The 26,707-nt window shown below is 42.6% G+C and overlaps 1 protein-coding gene across 2 annotated transcripts in view; it reads left to right on the top strand.

The window, feature by feature from the left end:
• FHOD3 (formin homology 2 domain containing 3) overlaps positions 1 to 26,707 on the top strand; it is a 398,084-nt gene that overhangs the window by 280,489 nt on the left and 90,888 nt on the right. For both annotated transcript variants that reach the window (XM_054381537.1, XM_054381535.1), the window contains exon 11: positions 21,696 to 21,821. In XM_054381537.1, coding sequence (XP_054237512.1) covers positions 21,696 to 21,821 — 126 coding nt within the window. The remainder of the gene's footprint in view (positions 1 to 21,695; positions 21,822 to 26,707) is intronic.

The following is a 26,707-nucleotide window of genomic DNA, read 5'->3' as shown; positions in this document are numbered from 1 at the left end:
AAGCTGTCCATAAATGCTAAGGACAATCAAAAGGAGAACTTGCAAGCCTTTTTCATCTATTTTGCAACCATCTTTCAAACTAAATGTATTGCTTTTTTGCTTCTGGTTCAAAACAAATAAAGACCCAAATCTGCTTTGTGTTAAAATACTTTTCATAGAGAGTCAAACCCAGCTTCATGTGTCTGTTAGTAAATAAATTAAGAAAGAGGCTGGTAAATGCCTACTAAGAAAGACTGGAGGTTGGTTTAAGGGTGTGTAGCTGCCACAGTGCACTTTAAAATACAAGTCCTAACCACTAGCGGATTTGCTTTGCCCAAAGCTTCTTTCTTTTACCAGAATAATGTAGAGCAACATAAAGCCTGATGGGTAACTCCAGTCCTGTTAACATGACATTGTAAGTGTTTCCCTAAGACCATCTCCTAAGGTCTTCTGCCCTGGTGTAGATGAAGTGCTCTCAATCTGTGATCTAGCATGCTGTTTCTTATGCAGCAGACTTTTAAACAAATTCTTCCATTTTTTCAATTCTTATTTTCTGTTTTAAGTGAAGCTAGCTTTTTGCAGCCACACAGCAGATAGAGATGGGGGGAAATGTAAGGAGAGGTGTGCAACTTTCACTGTATTGATGTCTTTATTGTATGTAAAGATTTCTGGCTACATAAGAATTAAAAACCAGATTGTTGCCTCTCTGTCTTTCAGTCTCATTGTGTCTGAGGGAGCAGAAGGCAGGCAGTTCAGAAGTTCTCAGTGCAATCTTGAACACTGAACAGGTGCTCTGCAGAAGCCCTGTATATACAAACCAGAGACAAATACTTCTTCCAGTTTTTCAAATTAACTTATTTCACATTTTACTGTACATTTCCCTTTCTTCAGTACTGTGCAGTGACCATCCCATCTCTCTCCTTGGATGCCCAACACAGCTGTGTTAGCCAGACCTAACAAATGTAGGTCAGGGATCTTCCAGGAGATTGACACTGATAGCTCTTACCAGCGTTTGAGTGAATGGCTCTGTCAAAATTTTGTGGAATTAGTTGCAATCAAAGGCTCAGGTTTCTAAAGTTGTGAATAGATAGAATTAGGTATTTAGACTCTGCTTTGCTTTTTTCATAGCTCTGGTTTGGTTTAAGTCATCAAAAATTGCAAAATAATTTCTAAAATTGATCATATAACATTAAACGTTGCTGCAGAGATCAGCTTCAGTGCAGGTAAGGCTGTGCTGGGCAGGGGATCTGTAGCTGAAAGAGCCATTGAAAAGCTCTTTTTAGGGCTTTTTGAAGCTGGGAAAAGTAGCCTTACTGTGCCGGGGGCTGGCAGCTTGTGGGCAGGCTGCTGAGCCAGACTGGGTGGAACCAACACCTCCAGGGTAAATCTAAAGGAGACATTAACACAGCAAAGGGGCACCTGCTGCAGAGAGCAGCACTGCCCACCACCCACCCACATGGGCATAGACAGTACCACCCATCCTTGATCAGGTGATAAGAAGCACAGGGTGGCCAAACAGTGATTGTGAGTGCCCCAGGGGGTGCTGCAGCTGTTTGTACCTTGTTGGGGTTTGTGACCCATGTACACTGAGCAAGGTCATTCAGCAAGCAAGGTAAGGGGTGTCCCAGCAGCCTGTGAAGGCAGGTAGAGATCCAGCCGTGGTTACAACCAGGCTGAGGGCCATTGGTAGTAAAACTGTGGGTACCCAGACAGAGCAGACATGTAGGTATCCATGCCTCTGTCTGTGATGAGTGCTGGAGCCTGGCACTTGCGATGGAGGGTGGCAGAGACAACAGTTGGATCAGATGGGAGCAGGTGAATGATCTGCTCACCCTGGTGGCTGAGCTCAAGAAGAAGCTGCAAGGCTAAGGACTATAAGGGGATATGAAAAGGAGATAGACTTGGGGAGTCAGACTCTGCCATCCCTGGGGGAGGGTCAGCAGGTGATCTCATGGCCACTTGTCACCTGGAAAAAGGAAGAAACCTAAGAGATGGAGAGGAATGGGGACAGGTCCCTCTCTGACAAGGCAGGAGAGGCAGGTGAGTCCCCTCCCAATCCCCCCAGTCTTCCCAGCTGCCCACACACAACAGGTAAGGGCTTTTGAAACAGAGGGCTGGGTGAACAAGGATGGAGATGATTGTCCATGCACACAGCTACCCAGGACTTGTCAGCCAGTCCCATGACTTAGGACTAGTGCAAACAAGAATAAAAGAAAGGTGGTAGTAGTAGAGGATTCCCTTCTCAGGGGAGCTGAGGGTCTGATTTGCAGGCCAGATCCATCCCACAGGAAAGTCTGCTGCCTGCCTGGGGCTCTGGTTAGGGACATTTCTGAGACTCCCTGATCTGGTACAGCTATCAGACTATTACCCACTGCTGGTTATGCAGATTGGGAGTGATGAGACAATGCATAGGAATATGAAAGCAATTTAAAAAGACTTCAGGGCTTTGGGGAGATTACTTGAGAGCTCAGGAGCACAAGTGTTGTTCTCCTCAATCTCTCTAGTGACAGGAAGTAATATTGAAGGAAAGAAAAATATCCATGTGATTAACATATGGGTTAGAGGTTGGTGCCACCAACTTTGGGGGTTTTGACCACAGGGAAGTTTTCTTGTCACTGGGCCTGCTCGTGACAGATGGAGTTCATCTGTCCCATAAGGCGACAAGAATCCTTGCACATGAGTTGGCTGGGCTCACTGACAAGGCTTTAAACTAGTTTTAAGGGGAGACAGGTATGTAGCTGGCCTTGCCACCAAGAGTTCTGGGTGTAGTAGCCCAGCGCTCGTGGAGCAGTGTGTTAACATTCTAGATAACCAGAAGGTTTACCCCACCTCAGGGCTGAAAACTGTGTACTCAATTCCCTCCCTGAAACGTCTGTACACCAATGCACACAGCATGAGCAGTAAAGAGGAGGAGCTGGAGGCCATTGTGCTACAGGGAAACCATGATTAGCAGCCATCACAGAAACTCATGGGATGACTCCCACAGCTGGAGCACTGCAGTCGATGGGTACCAAATTTTCAGAAGGGAAAGGCAAGGAAAAAGAGGTTGTGGAGTGGCCTCTATGTTAGGGAAACATATGAAACCATGCAAATTAATGAAGGTGATGATAGAGTTGAGTCCATATGGCTAAGAATCAAGAGTGAGGCCAGCAAGAGCAATGTCGTGGTGGGAATCTGTTACAGACCACCCAACCAGGAGGAAGAGGGAGATGAATTTTTTTATAAGCAGTTGAGACAGGTTTCACAATCACTCCCCCTTGTCCTCCTGGGAGACTTCAACTTCCTGGTTGTCTGCTGGAAATACAATGCAGCAGGGAGAGAATGGTCCTGGAGGTTCCTGGAGTGTGTGGAGGATAACTTGCTGACACAACTGGTGAGGGAGATAACCAGGGAAGGTGCCCTTCTGGACCTGCTGCTTCTGAACAGGGTGAAACTTGTGGGAGAAGTAAATGTTGGAGACCATCAAGGGCTCAGTGATCGAGAGATGATTGAGTTTTCTATCCCTGGGGAAACAAGGAGAGGAGTTAGTAAAACTGCCACCTTGAACTTCCACAGGGCAAGCTTTGGCCTGTTCAGGAGACTGACAAAGTAGTTGTAAAGGGGGATGGGGACATAGCTGGCCTTGCCACCAAGAATCCTGGGTGTCGTAGCACAGCGCTTGTGGAGCAGTGTGTTGGCATCTTAGAAGACCAGAAGGTCTACCACCCTTCAAGGTGGGAGGGGTGGTAGAGGCCTTGGGAGGCCACCCTGAGGGATATAGGAGTCCAGGAAGGCTGGGCATACTTCAAGAGGGGAGTCTTAAAGGCTCAGGAGCAGCTGTCCCTGTGTGCAAAAGAAATGAGTTGGTGGGGAAGGCGTCCGGCCTGATGAACAGGGAGCTTTGGCTGGAGCTCAAGAACAAAAGGAGAGTCTGTGGCCTTTGGAAGAGGGGACAGGTCTCATCAGGACTGTAAAGATGTAGTGAAGCTATGCAGGGAGAAAATCAGGAGCTCAGCCTAGCTATGGCTGCTGAGGATAATAAAAAAATGTTTCTATAAATTAATTGAAAACAAAAGGAGGACTGGGGGGGAAAATCTCTATCCTTTGTTGGATGCAGAGGGAAACAGAATGACTAAGGATGAGGAGAAGGCTGAGGTGCTCACTGCCTACTTTGCCTTGGTCTATAGCACTGCATCCAGCAGTTCCCTGGACACTCAGCCTCATGCACTAGGAGTCAGGGAGGGGAATCAGAATGAGGTCATCACAGCAGATGAGGCAGTGGTCAGTGACTGCTACACCACTCAGACACACACAAGTCTGTGGGGCCAGATGGGCTACACCCAAGGGTGCTGAGGGAGTTGGCAGAGGTGCTGGCCAAGGCACTTTCCATTATTTCCCTGAAGTCCTGGCTGACTGGGGAGGTCCCAATGGATTGGAGGGTAGCAACTATAACTCCCATCTACAGGAAAGGAAGAAAGGAGGATCCAGGAAACTACAGAGCTCTCAGTGTGACCTAGGTCCCAGGGCAGGGCATGGAGCAGGGCATCTCAAGTGCTATTACATGTCATATAGAGGACAACCAGGAGATCAGGTCCAGCTAGCATGGGGTTATGAAGTGCAGGTCCTGCCTGACCAACCTGATCTCCTTCTATGCCAGGATGACTGACTGTTGGATGAGGGAAAGGCTGTGGATGTTGTCTACCCAGACTTTCCAAAAGCCTCTGACACTGTTCCCCACAGAATTCTCATGGACAAACTGGCTGCTGATGGCTTGGCTGAGCAATGCTGTGCTGGGTAAAGCCCTGGCTGGGTGAAAGGGCCCAGAGAGCGGTGGTCAATGGAGTTAAATCCAGCTGGCAGCCAGTCACAAGTGGTGCTCCTCAGGGCTCAGTGTTGGGACCACTTCTGTTTCACATCTTTATTGATGACCTTGATGAAGACACAGAGTGTGTCAGCAGTAAGTTCACAGATGACACCAGGTTAAGTGGCAGTGTTGATCTGCACCAGGGTAGGGAGGCTCTACAGAGGGTCTTGGATAGATTGGATCCATGGCCAAGGTTAATAGGAGGAGCTTCAACAAGGCCAAGTGCCAGGTCCTGCACTTAGGTCACAACAACCCCAAGCAATGCTCCAGGCAGTGGGCAGTGTGACTAGAAAGCTGTCTGGCATAAGGGGACCTGTGGGTGCTAATGGACTGTGCTGGGTTGAAAATTTCCCCCCCCCCCCCCCCAACATTAACTTTGCCAGACCAGCCCAGTTGGAAGCAAATGGAAGCTGTATTTACAAGTCAAACTACAATCTACAATGACGCAATGAATATGTACAAATATACAATATTTACAGTATTTAGAGATATTTACAATTAACAAACAGCACAAGGATCCCCCTGGCCAAAGACGAGGGGAGCTGTAACAGCTTTTCCCTTCCCTGCCTCCCCCTGATCCCCCTGTACAACAAGGGACAAGAGACAGAAGCAGGGATACTAGACTTAGCCAAAACAATGCAGCCAAGGTCAAGCAGAAGCAAGTTAGTCTCTCCCAGAGCGAAAGAAGAGAGAAGAGAAATTCTTTTGGGAATCAAATCTTGTGGGAGATATCTCTTCAATGGGAGTGTTTAGAATTATCTTTATTTTCCTTTTTAAACCCAATAGTGATTTATTTACATTTTCTACTTTCTGCTCAAGATCTGTGAAAAATTTTAAAGGCATCGCCTAAAACTACCACATGGACAAGCAACTGAACAGGAGCCAGCAGTGTGCCCAGGTGGCCAAGAAAGCCAATGGCCTCCTGGCTGGGATCAGAAATGCTGTGTCCAGCAGGAGCAGGGAGGGGATTGTCCCCTGGTACTCAGCTCTGGTGAGACCACACCTCAAGTGTTGTGTCCAGTTCTGGGCACCTCAATCGAAGAGAGATGTGGAGGTGCTGGAGCCAGTGCAGAGGAGGGCAAGGAAGCTGTTGTAACAGTCTGGTGGGCTGAAATACACCTCCCACACCGGCAATAACCAGGCTAACTCAGTCTGGAACAGAAAAATACAACAAAGCCCCCTGGCTCCCAGAGGGACCATGCTTCTTCCCCCCCTCCTTCCCAGAGTAAGCATCCAAAGGGGAAGAAAGCCACGAAGCAGAGAGTTTGTTAAACTTAGCTTGTCAAGGTCAGTATGCAAGTGTGAGTTATCTCCAGCCAGAAGAGAAACGCAGAGCAGACAGACAGAGACAGAGTGCCCATACCTTATTTTGAGTACTGACTCTTAAATATTTCTATCCCTCCAATGGACGTGTTTAGAATAATCATTATTTCGCTTTCTTACACCCAGTTGTCATTTATTTACATTCTTTCACTTTTCTGCTCAAACACTGTGAGAAGAAATTAAAGGTACAGCCTTAAAACCATCACAGCTGTGAAAGGCCTGGAGAATAAATCTGATGAAGAACAACTGAAGGAGCTGGGAATGATTAGTTTGAAAAAGAGGAGGCTGAGGGAAGTCCTCACTGCTGTCTACAACTACCTGAAATGAGGCTGTGGAGAGGTTGGTGCTGGTCTCTTCTCCCAGGCAATTAGTGATAGAACAAGAGGGAATGCTCTCAAGCTGTGACTGGGTAGGTTTGGACTCGACAGCAGGAAAAAAATTTTCCCAGCAAGAGTGGTCAGGGATTGGAATGTGCTGCCCCAGGAGGTGGTTGAGTCACCAACCCTGGAAGGTGGTTTGGATGTGGTGCTTGGGAATATGGTCTAGGGGTGAACCTTGTAGAGTAGGGTTCTTGGTTGGACTTGGTGATCCTGAGGGTATTTTCCAACCTGAATATTTCTGTGATTGTGTTCATCTAGAGATAACCATGCCTTGATTAGAATTTACTTGTCAGTATTCCTGTGATTGAAATCTGAGAAGCAGAAGCAACTGCCATTCTGATAATCCATCACAGCACTCTGCACCCTGAATCAGTGACAAACTAATTTTTTTAGACTCTGGGGCTAAAAAGATATGAGGACCACCAGCTGTACAGATTCCCCTGAGGCTTACAGATTTTTCCATCTCAAGAAACTTGACCTTCAGGAGGACTGTACTGATAAGGAAAAAACAGCAGAAGACCAGAGAATTACTATGAACTCTGCTTTTGTTAGAGTCCTTCCTGGAAGGCTCCTATGACTCCTCCTCTGAGCAAAGAGTAACACAGGGAATTCCAAAGTTCTCTGCAAAATACTGGGCTAGCTGGACACAGCACCACTGCATGGTACACACTGGCCTCAAGGGATTTCACACCTTTCAGTCCTAGAAAAAACCTGGTAAGATGTGGTCTAAATAAAGGAATGCTGTGCTAGGCAGTCATCGGATGTGTTTCTTAGAAAATACAAGTTTCTGATGCTTGAGGATTGTCAAGATGCAGGAGAGATTGTCACATTATTTGGGTTTTATCAGGAAGCAATGAGCACAGCTGAGCCTCTAAAGTTTTTTTCTGCTTAAATTTGGATTCCTGTAGAATTTTTGATCGACGGCACAGACCTTAGTTTGGCTATTATGCCTCTTTAACTGATTATTCAAATTACTTCATATAGATCTATGCCTGCAGGGGTGATTGGTCCTAAATACAACTGAGACTTCCTTTTTTTTTTTTTTTTAATTATGATTTTTCCATGTTTCCAGACATAATAAGCCATAACTAATTTTTTATTTTTCTCCAGCTCTTACTGGGGCAAAATTTTAGTTTTTGTCATGATATTTCAAGTTCTAGTGACTTGCCACTACACATGTGAAATGTTTTGATGACGTAAATACTTACAGCTGTAAATCCAAGTGCTGCTTGCAGTGGTAGATGGGGTTTATTTTGTTTTGCTTTATTTTAGTGCATTCCACATCTCTTAAGAGTCACTGTCTGTGACAGGTATGGTGACTGGTACGAGGGGTATGAAACAGCAAAGTGGGAAGACTGAGCATCAGCATTCAATGCAGGACCCAGGCCGTGGCTGGAATTATTAAAGGCCCAGAAAAGAAAATAAATTGATTTATTTTTATCACTGTAATAGAGGGAAACAAAAGTCTAGGAAATGTTCCTAGATGTCTATCTCTGGTCACTGGTTTGGGATATTTCAAACAAATGAGTCATGAATCTAGACAAAGACCCCATCTCCAGGATAAGTATGCACTCATGTGTCTCTGGATATGCTAAGAATCTCTTTCATACATGCACATATGAGCTGCACATGTAGGGCTTTTAAACAATGCCATATCATCTGATATAGATCAGATAGTACCTTTTTTTCACTATTTCATTTGTGTGGAGGAAAATGGAAATGGGCTGTAATAGCAATGCTTTGGGAAAATAAGAAAGTAGATTCATGCCATTTAGAGGTTTAGTAAGGTAGCATCTGTTCATAGCACCAGACCTGTATTAGTCTTTGACAATAATAACTTACCAAATCTGCTCTGATATTTTCTGTTTGGGGCAGCAAGTACACATGTATTTTTCCTGTTCAGATAGGACTATTTAAAGCATGAAGTCAAGCAGATTTGAAAGGAGAGACAATAAAAATGTGGAAACTGTGATCTTAGTCACTGTAAGAATATCTTGGAATTTGCCACAAGGGATGCAGTAGTGAAAGAGGCATGAGATAGATTAAGAAAAAATTTCTTTTAAAGCCATACCATGAATGGTATCCACTGATGTATAGCTAGGGATTGCCCCACTAAAGCATGAGGAGGAGGAGGAGTACTTCATTTCTACTCTGTATGGTGGAGCTTTGGTGAACTACCTGCGACAAACCAGAATGTGAGTACTTTTCTCTGGAGGTCCCATGGTAGTGTCTTATGTGCTCAAATGTATGTGCCTTAGAGAGGTTCACCTCCACAAAGCGTTCCTCTATTTGTCAGTATGATGCTCTGAGCCCAGGAAGGTTCTTTTACACATGCAAAGCAATGGGAGGGCAAATACAGACGGCAGTTTGGCAGGATGCCATTTCAAGATCCCTCCCTTTGAAGTAAGGGGCAATAACAGTGACCTTCAAGTGTCAACCAGTATGCAGTTCCAAGCTCTGTTTCAGTATTTATTGCTCCTAAAGTGTCTCTGCATCATTACTCTGTTTCTTTACCTCTCTCATACAGATGTCAAAACAGTAATGCTGTTCAGTGATCAGAGTTGGGATTCTTGAGGTGTTTCAAAGCCTTGCCAGTATAATCTGCCGTCTGGCTCTGCTTTGATGTAGAAACCAAATGCTGCAATGAAAGAAGTGTGAAATCATTCCCCAGGAGTTATTTAGGTGTGAAAAGTTGTTTCTGATCATATTTTAGCAATAAAAAAATAAGAGTAATCTAAAGATAAGGAACACCATAATATGAAGGCATAATCAATTCATGTACTTCACATTATTTGTCGTTTCCTCAACTTATTTTCTGAGCAATTTTCTTTTATTTAGGGCAGAATTATCAGGATAATTTTTCTTTTGAACTTTGCAGTTATGCGTCTTAGTTTCCTTTCTGTGCCGAAGGTCATATTTTGAGGTTTTACAAGTAAGTTGTTGTCTGTATTTTCATCTCCATATAACTGCACCAACCGCAGTGGTCTGTCACACACAACAATGGAATGGAAAGGAAATGGTAAAAAGGCTTAATGGAGTATTTATTTTGCTTTTAATGAAGGAGGAAAGAATACTGCTATATGTTTATGCAGAGTAATAAATTATGGATTTTAATTATACCACTTTCAGCTTTTTCGTAAAAGACAAGTTGAATCTGGTTTGATAGCTAGGATAGAAGAAAGGAAGAAATAGCAAAAATGAACCAAAACATCTGTTTGTTTTACAAGGATTTGGGAATTTGGCTATGAATTGCTGTCTAACCCATGAAACTGGAATTTCACTCATAAATGGAGGACAATGGCAAGTTATTTTGAGAGAAAATATCCACTGTGACTTGTAAAGACCTCCCCTTGATGGAATATTTTTCATTTTCTATTTGTTCACCTGTGGGAAGGGGTTCAGGTAAGCAGCTTTCAAAGTGCTATTCAAGAGGTAAAACAAATCAGAGGTTTGAAGAGGAAGAGGAAACAGCACTGAAGGAAAATTTTTTGAGATCAACTGTAGTCTTCCATTTAGAATAATATTGTGGAATGGGTAGTGGTGGTCTTACTTCACTGAATGTGACCTGTAGTCCTAATCAGAGGATGCTGGTCTGAAAGGCAGTGAAATTTTAAATGAAAGTACTTTAAAGAAGCAAAACTGAAAAGCATTTGACTTAATTACAAAAATAAAAGGAAGAAGAAAATTCCTTATCAGAAATTAAGAGCACACAGAGTGGTTATCATAGACTGTGGGGATAATTGCTAGGAGCTTTGCAGTTCCTCAGTGCTTTTTTCTTTGTGACACTTCATAACTCCCAAGCTCCTTTTTCACTGAAATCCAATGTTCATGTTTATTGGGAAAAAATCTGTGGATGGTTGCAAATTTACCATCATTTAACCATGGATTAAATGAGCTTTACACAAATCAAAATCATGCCACAAAAGAGATATTTTACTGTGCTGTTATATTATCAGTTAACTTTTATGTGACTCATATGTGTAGACCAAACTGTTGGTAGTCTAATTATGGCAAGACCATCCTTTTTTCTGTTGTTCTCTAGTCAAACATCAGTGGCTAAATTCATCTGGAATTAGAACTATGTAAAGCGTATATTACACTTCAAAAATCTCCTTTATTACCAAAAAGAGCAGAATGTGTTTCTGTGCCCATACTTTTTTTCTGGCTTTGGGTTTGTTTTTGTTTTTTTTTTTTCTTCACCACAGCCTTTGAATTTTCACTCAGCTGTAAGTCTGGGTTTTTTTTCAGGGGGTTGGGGAGTGACAAACGTGTTTCCTGGCTACAACCTGGAGCAAAAAAATGCTGAGCTTCTTCAAGCTACCTTCATCAAAGTACTGCAAAGGAAAGAAACTGGGGGGGGGGCCTGGAAAGGACAGAGACTACATAACCTTTAACACATTGTTCAGCTCGAAAGACAAATAAGTTGGAGAGCATTTTTTGGTACTTTGAGTTCTCATGGAGTGATAGTGGTACCTTAGTTTTAAAATCATCTATCTGTGACAATTTGTTGTGTGTAAAGTATGATGTGGAGCATTTTACAGACTTTGTCCCAGCGAAACTTGTAGATGAGTTCCTGGATTATCATTACTTTGGGGTTTTTTTTATTGTTTGTGTCTCCACAACTTGGAGTAGCTGTTTAATATGAGCAGGACAAGTATAATTGTCAGCCTTTTATTTCTTTTTAAAAAAATTATTTACATTTAAGAGCTTTTCCAGCCACTTGCAATTGGAACCTGCTGTCCTCTTAGAGTTAATATTAACAGAGGGAGCTTTTCCATCCAATCTTCTTTCAGGGTTTTGATCTGGAAGTCAAGGAGTCCTTGGCCTGGCAGAGGAGTGATCTTGATGGAATCTCTAATATTAATCCACCAGTTAAGGTATGACAGTAGGGATACAGAGCTACTTCTCTGTTCCTAGACAGTTGGAGGAAAGCAAAGATACCAGTTAACTTCCAGCCTGCATCATAGGGAAAAATGAGCCAGGTGATTATAGAGGTCAGGAATCTACTGGAGGGAGTCCAACAGGGAGCTACCACCATGCTGAAGGGACTCAAGCATGTGCCCTATGAGAAGAGGCTGAGAGCCCTGAGGCTTTTTAGACTGGAGAAGGCTGAGAGAGGATTTAATGAATGTTTATAAATGTCTGAGAGCTGGGGGTCAAGAGGGAGGGGACAGGCTCTGCTCTGTTGCACCCTGGGATAGGACATGGGGCAATGGATTTAAACTACAGCACAGGAGGTTCCACCTCAACATGAGGAGGAACTTCTTCACTGTGAGGGTCAGAGAGTACTGGAACAGGCTGCCCAAAGAGCTTGTGGAGTCTCCTGTGAAGACTTTCATCACCCATCTGATTGCATTCCTGTGTGACCTGCGCTGGATTCTATGGTCCTGCTCTGGCAAGGGGGTTGGACTCAGTGATCTTCAGAGGTCCCTTCCAACCCGTAAGATCCTGTGAGCCTCTGAATGCATAAATAATTTTTCATGATTTTGTCTGTTTCAACTCTGAGCAGGCTGAGCAGGCTGGCAGCAGCCTTAGAAGTGCCAGTCTGCCAAGGCGTTGCTCTAGCAGGTGTGTAACACATGCTTGGTGTACTCCCCGAGCTCTGAGCAGATTGTGAGTGTGTATGATTTGCATATTGCTCACTTCTTAGAGCCCACCCAGTTAATTGAGTTTTCTATGGTATTATCTATAGTTTGGATACATGTGCAGAAATCAGTAAGAGATTAACTTCCAACAAAATATTCAGCTTGGAGACACTATCCATTAGAAATGTATTAATGTTGGATTATAAACTGTAACAGCAAGTGTGCCACATAGGACTGATGTGCACACATAGTTCTTCTGAAATATGGCATTATCAAATAATATACAAATTAAGGGGTTATTATTACTCTTGGTCTGCTCATTTAGAGTGCAGCAGGTCATTACATCTGAGAAGCAGGCTCCTTTTGCTTTCTGAGACAGAATTACAGATAAATATCAGAGGAGACCAAAGTCTTCCCTTCATGTGCCGTTGTTTATGAGCCATCACAAAGGAGGAAAGAGACTAAACATTCTCCTCAGCTCCATGTAGCTCATATCACCTGCTGGTGTAAGTTCTATGTCTCCTTGTAGGCAGGAGTGTGTTTCTACCTGTAGACTGAAACCAAAACCTTACAAATGGTCGTTATGTGATAATGATTTTCAGTCCAGTAACTGACTTAAAGATTAAAACAATTTCCTGTTTTATAAGAGCCTTCAGCAGATGGATGTATTGCACAGTTTACCAGAAAGAAACATGTATGTATAGAACTAAGGTCATTTAAGAATAGATATCTTACGTGTATTCTGAAGATCTATTTCTGTTTCAATTACTTTTTTTTTAAGTAAATGTTAGTTCTTATGGAAAGTGTCACTGATGGCTCTGGACACTGAGATATCATAATTCCATTTCCTGGTTCGTTTTTCAGCTGTTAACCCAAGCTTCTTGGGTTAACTTGGGACATTTCTGTTGTAATTCTAAAAGCTACCTGTTTTTCAGGATTTTTTTTTTTTTCCAAACAGCTGGTACCTTCAGGGTAAGGTGCAGAAATTTTTTTGTGAGAGACTGGTAATATGTCATAATTTTACAGAGGCTTAATTTGGAGTATTTTAATATTTATAATTAAGCTGGTTGTATGGGAATTGGTTTTTAATAACTAATGGGAATACATTTCACAGCAGTAAGAAACCCAGAAGACTGTGTTTCAATGGATTGCTACTCACCTGTAGTATTTAATATTTTTCTTTTCAGCTTATCTTTCTATTCAGAGCATTTATAACTCAGTGGTTCCTAACTCAACTTGTATTACATAAACTCCTGTCCTTACTACCAGTAACTCATGAATGAATAGATTCTCAAAGAACCCTTTCAAATTTATGAAATACATGCTATCAAATGAAGGTTTCACTTAGCATTTTGGGACACCTGAGGAGAGTGAGTAATTTCATGTCATTAATCTGAAAACCTGCTGGGAGCTTAAAACTTGCTGCTCTTGCCCATATAAGCAATAGCTGTGCTATCAGTATTATAGGATGCATTGTGCTCTTATCAGAGAACCAGGATTGCACAGAACCTTGAGTTATTTCCCAAATGTAACTGCTGTAGGACTGGCATATGCAGGCATTTGCCCTTTACAGGAGACAACAACAAAGCTAGTCTTGGGCTTCGCACTCGTAAGGAGAGAAGGGATGATGTGAATACTCCTTGGTCAAGTCTTTTTTAATTTTTTTTTTTTTAAGCCCATATATATGTGTGGAAGTTGAGATGTGTCTCTGTAGGGGAGGTATGTGTTTATGGAAACAGCAGTGAGATGGAGAGATGACAGCTGAGATGGTTATCCCTATGATGCCTTAGGAATGGTTTAAAATGTTTACCTTGTAGATGTTTTTCAGAGTATAGGAAAAGTTCTATGTATTGTCATTTTCCTGATTATAGAATCACAGACCTCTAGGATCATCAAGTCCAGCCATCAAACTAACTGACACCACCATGGCTTTTAATCAGCGTCCCAAAGTGCTGTGTCTACACATTTCTTGAACACCTCCAGGGACACTGACTTTACCACCTCCCTGACCAATACCTGACCAACCTTGTGGTAAAGAAGGTTTTACTAATACATAATCTAAACCTTCCTTGGTGCTATTTGAGGCCATTTCCTTTTGTTCTATCACTTGATACTAGGTAGAAGAGACCAAAACCCACCTCACTACAACCTCTTTTCAGCTGTAGAAATCAGTGAGATTGTTCCTCAGCCTCCTCTTCTCCAGATTAAACAATCCCAGTTTCTTCAGATGCTCCTCAGGTTCCCTATAGCCTTGACCAACTTTATTGCATTTCTCCCAAAATTCAGCACAGTACTCAAAGTACAGGGGTACATTCATTTCCCTGGTCCTGCTGGCCACAATATTCCTGATAGAGGCCAGCATGCCATTGGCCTTGTCTAGTTGAGTACTGCTGGCTTTTTTTCAGCTGGCTGTCAACCAGCACACACAGATCCTTTTCTGTTGGGCAGCCTTGCAGCCACTCTGCCCCAAGTCTGTAGCACTGCATGGGGTTGTTGTGACCCAAGTGCAGGACCCAGCACTTTGCCTTGTTGAACTTCATACAATTGCCCTCAGCCCATCAATCCAGCCTGTCCTGCTGAGCCTTCGAGCAGATCAACACTCTCACCCAATTTAGTGTTGTCTACAAACTTACTGAGAGGGCACTCAATTACCTCATCCAGATAGTGAAGACAATTGGCCCCAAACCTGAGCCCTGGGGACACCACTAGTGACTGACCATCAACTGGAATTAACTCCCTTCAGCACCACTCTTTCGGCCCAGCCAGCCAGATGGTTTTTAACCCAGTGAAACATCCAAGCCATCCAGGAGGATGCTGTGGGAGACAATGTCAAAGGCTTTACTAAAGTCCAAGCAAACAACATCCACAGCCTTTCCCATCATTAAATCAAGTGGGGAACTGAATCAAAGAGATGATACTTTAAACTTCCATGTTGGGTTTGGGATAGTAAAGTATAAATGGGAGGGAGAGAAGCAGATGGTGTAGTTCTTTTTATGTCTTGTTTTGGTTAATAGAGATTTCTTTTTTATTTACATGGTTTGTAGATTATGGAGGCTTTATGTATGGCTTACAATTCTTCTCTGACAGAGTTCCTGCTGAACCAAAGACTGCTTTGACCATACTAATATCTCTTTACTGAGATAATTCATGTACTGGCATCTAATAACTCAAATATTGCTATTTGCAAATAGTCCTCAGCTGGTCTGGGCTTTCTGTTATTTCTAATTTAATGGATCACCGTTGTCTTTTCCCGTTGCTTAACAGGAATGTTTGATTTGTGTTACATTAGGAAGTGTGATGTCCAGTGCCAGCTGTCCCATGGCAGAACAGCATGAACTGCCTTTAAGACAAACAAACATAATTTAATGACTAACAAGGTGAATATTTTTATTGTCATGACTGTTTTCCATTACTGGCTCTGCACGTAGAGCAGCAGCAAATGGAAATCCAAGCTTGACAAAAAAAAAATTAGTCTTAAAAATGAATAGTAAAAAATGTAGATAGTATTGGTAGCAGCTATCCTTGCACCAAGAGTTAATAGGAAGCTCTGAGGGTAGTTGTGTCTAACACAGGGGACCATAACTCTGTACTGCTGTTTTCCTTCCATTTCTAACTTCATTGCTTTTGGTTGGTTGATTGGTTGGGTTTTGGTGGTTTTTTTGTTTTGTTTCTGGGGATTCATAACGTTTTCTCTTCCACCTTCTTTGTTTCCATCCCACTGCATGCCTCTGTCCTTGTTCTGACCTCAGAGAAGAGGAGGAATATGAAGAGGAGGAGGAAGAACAGCCAGTCACAGAGCCCAATACTGAGGATGAGGGAGAGGAAGAGGCCAGTAGGCAGGTCAAAGCCAGGTACCAGGATTCAGCACCATCTCTCCACCTTTTCCTCAGGCTCTGGCATGAACTTACCAGCACAGTGTGCAGCAGCATCTATCTTTTTACTGACATTCTCAGATCACCTGTTAAAGCCACTCACCAAGGGAATATTTTTGCATTTAAAAGCTTTGTTGGTGTGTATACGTTAATAGGAATATATTTAACTCTATAGGCTCAGTACACTAAGAACTGTCTGCACTCACTGCCTTTGCACAAAATGAGTAATGCTCACAAACATTAAAAAAAATTAACAAGAAACATAAATTCTAATTATGGCTTAGGTTTATCTTTTGAAGTAAGGCAATGCTTTGCTGAGGATGTTGCTTTCTTAAGTTTTCATCGTTGTTTTCATACAACATTATTAGCAACACTTGTTGCTATGAAGCTTGACCTTTTCTGACTTTCTGACAACTGTGTTTGTGTTTTATTAGGAAAGCACTGTATATTGTTTTATACACATGTGCCCATCTCTCTGTGTATGGATATAAGCATACCACCTATCAAAGCAATATTCTCATCTAAAATTTTCTGCTTATTTCTGAGGCATATATGGGTTTGACATCTGCCAACTTTAGCCTAATAAATTGGAAGGATGAAAATATGTTTTTTCTTCCAGACATCCATTTGATTTAGGTTAAATAGTTCAGCTTTGCAACTCAGCAAACGAGATTGGATTTTTTTTTTTTTTAATAAACCACATTTGTGCAGACTCTCTGTAGTACAGGAGGAAGAAAGGAAACTCTGGAAGGTGCAAATGCCAAAGAAAATCCTGTACTGTTGTTACTAATATCTTCCAGCCTTCAAATCTTGCCAATGACTGCTGGAAATTTCAAAATTAAGTGGTAATTGCCGGAAATTTCAAAATTAAGTGGTAATTGCCTCAAATCTCATTTTAAAAGTCAAAGCCAAGACAGGTTTTTAGTAAATTGTGGGGAGGTTATTAGTAAATTCTGCAGGGGTCCGTGCCTTAATATGCCACAGTAAATCACATGACTATGCTAAAACACTGTTACCAAAAACATGAGGAAGAGTCATGTAAAGGGCATGATGTGCTTTTAGGTCATTGGGTTTTAAAATAATAGTGGCTTGGAGGTAACCAGGTGAATACTCCCAGGGCATTCCTGCCTGCCTTCTTCCGCTGTCGCTGTGCCATAACAAAAATGATCTGTAACCTGGCCACACCATGTTAGATGCTGTCAGGATGCGTAGGAATTACCTGATCTCAGTGACTCCTGTCATGCAGAGTTGGTGCAAGAGATGGAGGTTTCCAGTTGCCCACTACACTTCTCTTATGAGAGCAGTTGCCTGGTGTATACCTGATTATTAAGTCTGTAATATCCTAACATGTATAACATGTCTTATGTTTTTGTGGCATACGCCGTGCTTTTGAAATCATTTGACATACATCTGACAGAGAAATGCTGATGAAGTATTTTTATTTTCCTCTTTAGTGGATGAACATTTGTAGTAAAAAGATCAGAGCACCAGCGGATAATAATCAGGTATCTGGCCTTCAAGAAGCACTCGTGCACATTGCATCTTGAAGAATCTGTAATCTGTGGACTCTGTTGTCCAGCATGTTAAGATTGTTTTGTATGGCTCTGACAGTGCTTACAACTTAACTAGAAATAATTCAAAATTGTTCAGAAGATCATTGTGAAAAGATTCATGAAAATTAGTTTTGAAGCCTGTAGGTTAAGTCCTTCCTTTCTTTAAGCTAAGTCACTTTGATTAATTCAGTATTTTCATCCCCCACAAGAATCCTCCTGGGATACAAAGATGTGAGTTCTCTTACTTTATTTAAAAATATGAAAATAGACTAAATTTGGGATGGTTTTGGTTGTCTGACTGTCCTTGACTTTAACTTTCTTTTTTCTCCAAGTGTTACAATCTATTGATCTCTCTTTTCCCCATTTGTCTCTCCTTCCTTTCCCATTCTCACAATGTTTTCCTCCTGCAGTGGGGTTCCAGGTTCACAGAAGGCTGTGAATGAAAACACTTCATGGTGTTCTGATTCTTCAGCTGACTCCAGTGCCATTTCTCCAGCTGAGAGGCCCCTCTCCTACTCTAAAGCAAGGAGCTCTTCTAGCAGCTTCCCTTCTGTGCCTGACTCATCTGTCTTTCACCATAATTCTGTCCTCTCATCGCCATCTTCACCTGCAGCAGCATTGCTAAGCTCTTCTCAAAATTCATCAGCATCCATTACTCCAAAGGCATCTCCAACAGTGGAGAAATTACCTTATGTACCACATAGTCCTTTTCACCTCTTCTCATACGATTTTGAAGAGTCTCCAGCATCTGTGAAAGAAAAAGAAGCAGAAGTGATGAGGGAAAACAGGTAGATCTTACACAGCTGACATTAATTTCATATAAATTAATAACAACTTTTGAGAGTTTTATAGCAATAACAATGCACTCTCTGTTGTATCATTTCCAGAACATGCTTTATTAGTTTTAGTCCTGTAAGCCTGTATTTTGGTTTGATTGATATTCTCCCCTGGCCTTTATTGCCTTCATTTCATCTTAATCCTCTTCAAGGTCTACAACTACTAATCGTCCTGCCCTCCTCTACACAGCAGTAGATAACTAACCTGTGATTTGGGAGATGACAGAAAGGAGCACCATTTTGCTCTTGTTTACCACATAATTTGCAGACATGATTTCATGAAAATTAATGAAGTTTTTCTGCTAGAAACCCAGGAGAGATCACATCAGCACTTGAAATTCAGGGGTGAAATTCTGCCTTCAAAGACTTAATTGCCAAATCTCAAATATGTTGCTAGATTACAGAATATCCCTGCCATATGCATTTTCAAGTAGAAGTAGTAGATTAAACCCTAGAAAGAGAATATAACACTCAGAATATTGTTGTGTTTCCTCCACATCTACATAGTTCAGTTGCTCCGTATGTGTTTCTCCTAGTTTTTGATTTAAACTTTCATTTTCCCATCCCACACATTTAAAAAAATAAATAAAATAAAATAAAATAGTTTTGTCTCAGTCTGGTTTTGAGTAAACCAGCCTGACAATAGGTAGCATAAAAAACAATGCTAGAGAACCATCCTGAAAAAAGGTTGATGATTTTTAGTTTTCTCTCCCAGTGATTTGATTCTTGGAGAAAACAGCCTAATTCTTTGAATTAGGTGCTGAAAATGTGCACATATATTGTGAGCTCATTTATTTCTTCCTTTCTCCAGCAGTCCTTCTCAACATCTACATGTGGACAAATATTTTGATCCTTTAAATTTTCAATCTTTCTCTTCTAATAGGTGGGTGGGGTTTGGTGCTTTTTCAATACAAAGCCTGCAAAGCCTGTTGAGAAAGGCCTTAGAGCACATATCTTTCCTTACCTGCAGCTTGGACACTGGAGTGCCTCTAAATTTATGTTTTCCTGCATAAGTTCAATTTTCCCTTAAGCCTGTCACATATATAGAGTTATACTTTTTAGAGAATAAATTCATAAATACCTCCTGTTCCTGCAGTATTTATTTCTGCAGTGATTTTTTTCCCTTCTGACCGTCCTTGTTGGCACATAGGTTCACGACTGTGGTATGAAAGAAGATTGTGCTGGGTTTGTCTGGAGAAAAAGGAGGACAAAACTTGTACCATAGCACTGCATTCATAAAAGGTTTCAGGTTTCTTCAGAGCAGAGGCTCCTGGGACAAGGCATTTGCATTAGTACATGAGACAAGAAGGGAAAACTGAAGCAATAGCTACTACCAGAGGAAAGTTGGGAAGATAGAGTGTGTACAGGACTTACCTCTAATGTGTTGCTTTCGTCTTGCTACTTTTTCAGTGGCTCTGTCTCTATCTAAATTTGATATGTAGGGATCCTGAGTCCAGGCCAGTCCCTCTGAATTTGATTGTTTAGTACTTGTAGGTCTGAGTCCATAGAAGGTGTGTTCTCTCCATTTTAATGACAGTAATCTTTGGACTAATTGAAATGTCTTGGTCTGAAGAAGGATTTGGGGCGGTGTAAGTATATGAGGCAGAGGAGAAGAGAAGCAAATGTAATGATTTGTAAGGTCTCCTTTCAGTCGACTGAAATGGAAATGGTGGTTCCTCTTAGTGTCAGGATCATCCTGAATCAGCATTGAGTTGTTCTCAGGAAAAAGGAGTTTTCTCGTTGCTCATGGGCACAGAAACATCATTTTCTGAGCTACGCCTGGTGGAAAGAAGACCCATGCCAAGTCTGTCCTACCAGGTCCAGACCTGTCCTACCAGGTCCAGTTACACAGCCCTCCACTGGGCTACTCTCTCCAGTTTCTAGTTAATTTCCTTCTAGGGCAGAAATTATTTCCTGCAAAATTCCTTTTGTGGCTCAGAAACATGCATGTTATCACTTTTTCCCCAAATTGTTCTCCTGTTCCTGGGCTGCCAGCATGGCATCTCAAAAAGAGGTCGTGGTTGGGGATGCCAAAAGGAGCATATTCTCTCAAGCAGGATTCCTTCCATTATGAAACCCCTGAACTTAAATCTGTTCTGATTTTAACACAGGGCTTAGCCTTTGTACTCTAAGGAACAAAGCTTGAAATTTTGAATTCAATTTGGCATAGGTAGATGGATGTGCTAAATGGAGTTGAAGGAAACAACTGGACTTTTCAAATAAAATTGCTATGTAGAATTACTGACTGCTGATGTGGGACAAGCAGCAGCAAAGAAAAGATACTGTGAAGAGGGTCTGTTATATCTTCTGAACTATAATAAGCAGATATTACCCTTTTTCCTGGAGGTAATTTTGTCATTTCAATAAGTTTGCTTTGTGAAGTACTCACCTATTGAGGGTCATACATTTTCCATGGGAAAAAATTATATCATCTGTGAACAGGAATGTTAACATTTTCCCAAATCAGGTATTTCTCCTTGACATGCTGTTTAAGTACACTGGTTAAAAGGCACAGCAAAGCAGCACAACTTCCTTTTCTATGCAGTATGGGAATCAGGATGAACACTGATACAACAGACTCTGGGGCAGTGGCCATTCCAGTACTCCTGGAAACAATTTCTCTTTGATCAGCCAAATTACAATGAAGTCAAGCAGGTTTTGGGTGGTTTGGTTTTTTTTAGTGGAGAGAATGGCAGACAGAAATTTCTATGCCGTGCTTCTAGAAACATGTCATTTTACCCAGACATTGTATGAAATGGCTTATAAACTATGACTTCTGTTGGGGGAAGGAGAAAGAAAATACTTCCTGCTTTAATTGAAAATAATTCAGATACTTTTTTATTTATAATGCAGCACTGGCAAATTATGATGTCTGTGCTCAGATCATGTCTCAGGAGTGCTGCTGTGTTTATTGATTGCACTAGATGTGAACAGTGCTGACTTGAGCTGGTTTTATCCCTTTTCTAATGGCTGGGTGTCATTCCCAAAACAGCTAATAAGTTTGAGTAACTGAAGTGGTTTATGTACTCTTGCTCTAAGTTGTCACTTAGGAGAGCCATGCTATTCTCTCATTATTTTCCACAGCAATACCTCACCGCTTGATTCAAGTATGTCCAGGACATAGTTTATACGAAAATAAGATGACAGGTTGGATATTTTGAAGCTTGAATTAGAGTAATATTTTCAGAAGGTGAATGTTTGAGGGGGTATGGGACTATGGGATCACTGCTATCCCTAACCAAGAGGATTTGCTGTAGCATACCAGCTTGCTGATGGATTTTTTCTGTCTCTCCCTTTCTCCTACTTTCCTTCCCATTTCTTCAGATACAATAGCTATGGCAGCAGCTCTTACTCTTCTCCACGACCTTACCCTGGTGTAACTGCTCCTGCAATATCCACTGCTCGTTATGGGATGACTGTCTCACCACCTCAAGAGACCAAATCTGACAGGTTTGTAAATTAACCAGTGTTTTCACAACAATTTCTCTATATACAGGACAAGGGAGATAAACATAAGCTCTTCTGCATGGGTAGTGGAAATATCTTCTTTCCAGTGTTGGAAAGAGAAGGGGGAAAATTCTAGATGTGTAATTTCCCTCTCAAGCCTTTCTCTGACTTGGTGGTAGAGGCTGGATATATTCCGTCCCACTGCTGCTTCTTCCACTTAAAAGAGATAAACAGAGATGCTTCACTTAGATGCTGTTCTAAGTATCAAAAGGTGAATTAAAGAATGTTTCATTTCTTTCCATTTCTAAAACTAAATACAGACAGATCTATTTTCAGTTCTATCATGTTCAATCAACTGTAAATCTTGGAATTATGTGTAGCGTAGAATTCCACAGTTATCATAGAATCATAGAATGGTCTGGGTTGGAAGGCACCTCCAAAGGTCATCCATTCCAACTCCTCTGCAGTCAGCAGGGGCATCCCCAACTAGATCAGGTTGCTCAGAGTCCTGTCCAGCCTCACCTTGAGTATCTCCAGGGAAGGAGCCTCAACCACCTCCCTGGGCAACCTGTTCCAGTGTTCCACCACTCTCATAGTAAAGAACTTGTTCCTAACATCCAATCTAAATCTTCTCCTCTCTAGTTTGATGTCATTGCCCCTTGTCCTATCATGGCAGGCCTTTGTAAACAGTCTCTCTCCATGCTTCTTGTAGCCCCCTTCAGGTACTGACAGGCTGCTATTTGCTCTCCCCAGAGCCTTCCCTTCTCCAGGCGGAACACCCCCAGCTCCCTCAGCCTGTCCTTGTAGCAGAGCTGCTCCAACCCCCTGATCATTTTTGTGACCCTCCTCTGGACCCTCTCCATCAGCTCCATGTCCTTCCTATATTGAGGGCACCAGACCTAGATGCAGTACTCCAGGTGAGATTTCACCAGAGCAAAGTGGCAGAATCACCTCTCTGGATCTGCTGGCAATGCATCTTTTGATGCAGCCCAGGGTGTGATTTGCCTTCTGGGCTCCAAGCTCACACTGCCTGCTCATGTCCAGCTTCTCATCCATCACCACCCCAAGTCCTTTTCCACAGGGCTGCTTTCTATCACCTCCTCCCCCTGCCTATATTGATAGTGAGGATTGTTCCAGCCCAGGTGCAGAATCTTGCCCTTGCTCTTGTTGAACCTCATGAGGCTCACCTGGGCCACCTCTCCAGCCTGTCCAGGTCCCTCTGGATGCCATCCTGTCCCTCTGGCATATTGACAGCACCACTCAGCTTGGTGTCATCTGCACACTGCTGATGGTGCCTGGATCCCTCTGTCTACAGCATTGATAAAAATATGAAACAGCACAGGTCCCAGTACAGACCCCTGAGGGACATCACTGTCACTGCTCTCCATCTGGACTTCAAGCCATTGAGCACCACCCTCTGGATGTGACCATTCAGCCAATTCCTTACCCACTGAGCAGTCCACCCAGCAAATCCATCTCTCTCCAGCTTGGTGAGCAGGATGTTGTGGGACAGTGTCAAAGGCCTTGCAGCAGTCCAGACAGATCACATCCATAGGTTGTCCCTTATCTACTGCCATAGTCACTTTGTCATAGAAGGCCACAAGGTTAGTCAGGCAGGACCTGCCCCTAGCAAAGCCATCTGGCTGTCTTGAATCACCTCCTGTCCTCCATGTGCCTCAGCTTGGCATCTAGCAGGATCTGTTCCATGATCTTCCCAGGCACGGAGGTGAGGCTGACAGGTTGGTAGTTCCCAGGGTTCTCCTTTCTACCCTTTTTAAAAATGGGAGTAATGTTTCCTTTCTTCCAGTCACTAGGGACTGTACCTGACTGCCAGGACTTCTCAAATGTCATGGAGACTGGTTTGGCAGCTACATCAGCCAAACCACTTTTTTTCACCCCTTTTTACCTTGGAAAAATAGATGCAAAATAAGCAGGGATTATGAAGTTTTAGATTTCCACATCCCTGATTGCTACTGTGGCACAGAAACCCTGAAGTGGTCAAATGCAGAGATGGCTAAAGATGGTTGGGCCAGTGCTGGAAAAGGTTGATTGTGCTGGCCCTGCATCAGTAAAGGAACCAAGTTTTCACTGCAGCATGCACATGAGTTCATTGCTGGTTTGTAGCCAAAATGCCATGGCCCCATGGGATGAAGGTGTGAAATTCACAAGTTCATGGAGAGTCAGGCCAGAGGGGAGCTCTGTAACCAGCTGTTGTGACCTCTGGTGGGTCTCCAGAAGCCAAATGAATGACCTCTCTATGTTCACATGTTTCCAAGTGGCAGCACAGGACTTCTGCTGGAAAACATTCCAGCATTTATCATCACTGCTAAGAAAATATTTCATATATTGTGGACAGTTCGTGTGTCAGCATCTTCCACCCATTACACTTCATTCTGCTTTTTGCTGTGAAACTGGAAAGTTCTCCGTCTTTAACTATGAGATCTCTTACATCTTTTAAGTGTCTGAGCATAGCACTCAAGGTTGCATCTCCTTCCTTCAGGTTACATTTACCACTTTCCACCTCACATGATAAAAATCTCTCTATTCTTGTTTCAGTTTGCAGCTTACTATTCGTGGTGGTTGAACTCAGTAGGATTTCTGCTTTTTTGTCAGTCTGATTTTATAGCCTGTTGCTTTTAGTATGTAGATCTCTAAGAAGTCTGAAAAATGTGTGTATGCCACAGCTGTATGTTGCCTGCAGAATAGAAGCAGCCACTTCTTGGAAGATAATTGAGCGTACAAGCTCAGATGCTGTTTTGCATCAAGTCCTGGGATTTTTTGAGTTCACCAGTGTTAAGGAAATTGTTTAAGTTATAAACAATATGGCAAATATTAATAAAAATATCAACATTTTTTATTAATATGACAAATTGCTAAAAACATATGTAACAGGTTCGATGTACGGTTAGAGGGAACGTACAGTATCCAGGCAAATATAACAATTTTAACAATTCTGTGCAAACTGGGAGGAAATAACATGGAAAGAGAGAATCCCCGGGAGCGAAATGGTGCTCGACCACATGGGGGAAACTCGACAAGAACTGTTTAGCCAAGGAGGCAATGAATTAATTGCTCACAGCTGATTCCACCCAAGGGGGGAGTGCTGCTGCTGTGTATTAGCTGTTGAGGCTTTGGGGAGCTCTCATGCGGCACTGGCACGGCAGGCTGCTGGCAGGAAGGCCACGCGGTCTCAGGGCTGGTCTGGCTTCAGCGGACAGCAGGCAGTTTTCAATGTGTTCTTCATGACAGGCTCCTGCTTTTTCCTAGGTAAACTGAAGCACAGCAAAATTCTGGTTGCAAGGGGAAGCAGGCTTGGCTCTGGCTTCTCAGCTCGTGGCTTCTCTGGCTTGCTGTGTGTAGGCTCGTGGCTTTATCCCAGGCTCTGGACCAGGCAATTCGAGGCAGAGCAGGGCAACTCGAAGCAGCTTCAATCAAGACGGGTCTGAGGCAATTCAAGCAAGGCTTAAGCAAGGCAAAGGCGACTAGAAATTGGCCTGTATATGTATGTTACCTGAGATTCAATTGGGCCAACAGGGCAACTGAAGCCAGCACTTAGTTACCCAGCTGAAAGGGGTTCTGCCAGGCTGTGGCCATAAAGGGCAGAGACATAGGCCTGGCCAGAGGGGAGCAGTGGGAGTCCATGTGCTCTTACCCAGAAGAGTTGTTTACCAGACACGCATGGTCCTGTCCCCTTTGTTCCTTTTCCCGTGCTACCCTGACTTTCTGCAGGATGGAGGGGGCAGAGGGGGACCATGTCAGGACACATCAGGGTCTGTCTGGGTTTTGTGCTGGGCTTGTCCGGCCCTACCATGACAACCAGCTTTGCAGCTGTAGAGTTCAGGAGGCTCTAATGGAGTGATTGCTTTGAAGAGGGGCAAAAGCCTGCTTTTATTTCATTGCCCTAAAAAACACATGCTGCAGAAATGCCTGTGCAGAGATCAATGGATGGAATTTGCATATTGGAGAGCAGACTGTGTAGTGCATGATGTGAGACTTGATGCTAACTAGGAAGAGAAAAGTATCATGGAAGTTGTCACAGTCTTCTATCAATGGTGTGTGCCTTAGATTATGTAAGCATTATTTCTTTCCTTCTGATGGTACAAATAGACAAACACACACAAAAAAAGTTTAAAGGATGAGGGGTGAAGAGGAAGACACTTGGTAAGAAGCAAATGCATCTATGGTTAGCTTCAAGGTGAGTTTTCTGCTTTCATCTTAGGATTACAGTTACCCAGTTATCCATAGAGAGAGTCCTATCTTTTGTCATGCAGGGAATAGCTTCAGATGCAGTTCCCAGTACTGTTTATCTAACCTTTAAGGAGAAAGGAAGAAGAAGGATTTAGAACAGCACCCAGAAAAATGATTCACACTCCACTCAGTTACCCTAACAGGCCTTTTGTACCCTTGGCTGTATTTTGCTTGTGTAAACAAAAACTACAACTTAGGTGGAAAGAAGCAGTGTGATTGACATTTGAACACACATTCTTTTAAGCCCTTCTTTGGCTAAGATCAGTAGGGAATCCAGAAGAGCAGTATAATTCAGTGCAAAATTAGATTTTGTTCTGTGAAATCCACATAATGTATTTCTGATTGGCCACCAGGAGAAAAGGCTTACTCGACTCTTTCTCAGGTTCTAAATTCAGCTGCAGCCTTTTGCCAACTTCTTGCAATACTTTAATTTCTCTGGGTCCCCTGTGGAGAGCCATGGTTCTGAAATGTGTATTGCAGCCATAGGAATCCTAATGAAGGAGGGTAAATTGCAGGGCATTTTCTGTCTACCCTTTCATTGGGAGAGAAGAAACAATGTATTGGTTCTCTCTCTCTGCTTGTGCAGGTTGTTTCTAACACATAAGAAGTATAACCCATCCCTCCTGTTTTCAATTGCCAAA

This window comes from Indicator indicator, chromosome 6 (assembly GCF_027791375.1).
Source record: "Indicator indicator isolate 239-I01 chromosome 6, UM_Iind_1.1, whole genome shotgun sequence".
Classification (NCBI taxonomy): domain Eukaryota; kingdom Metazoa; phylum Chordata; class Aves; order Piciformes; family Indicatoridae; genus Indicator; species Indicator indicator.
This window is presented reverse-complemented; position numbering and strand designations above follow the sequence as displayed.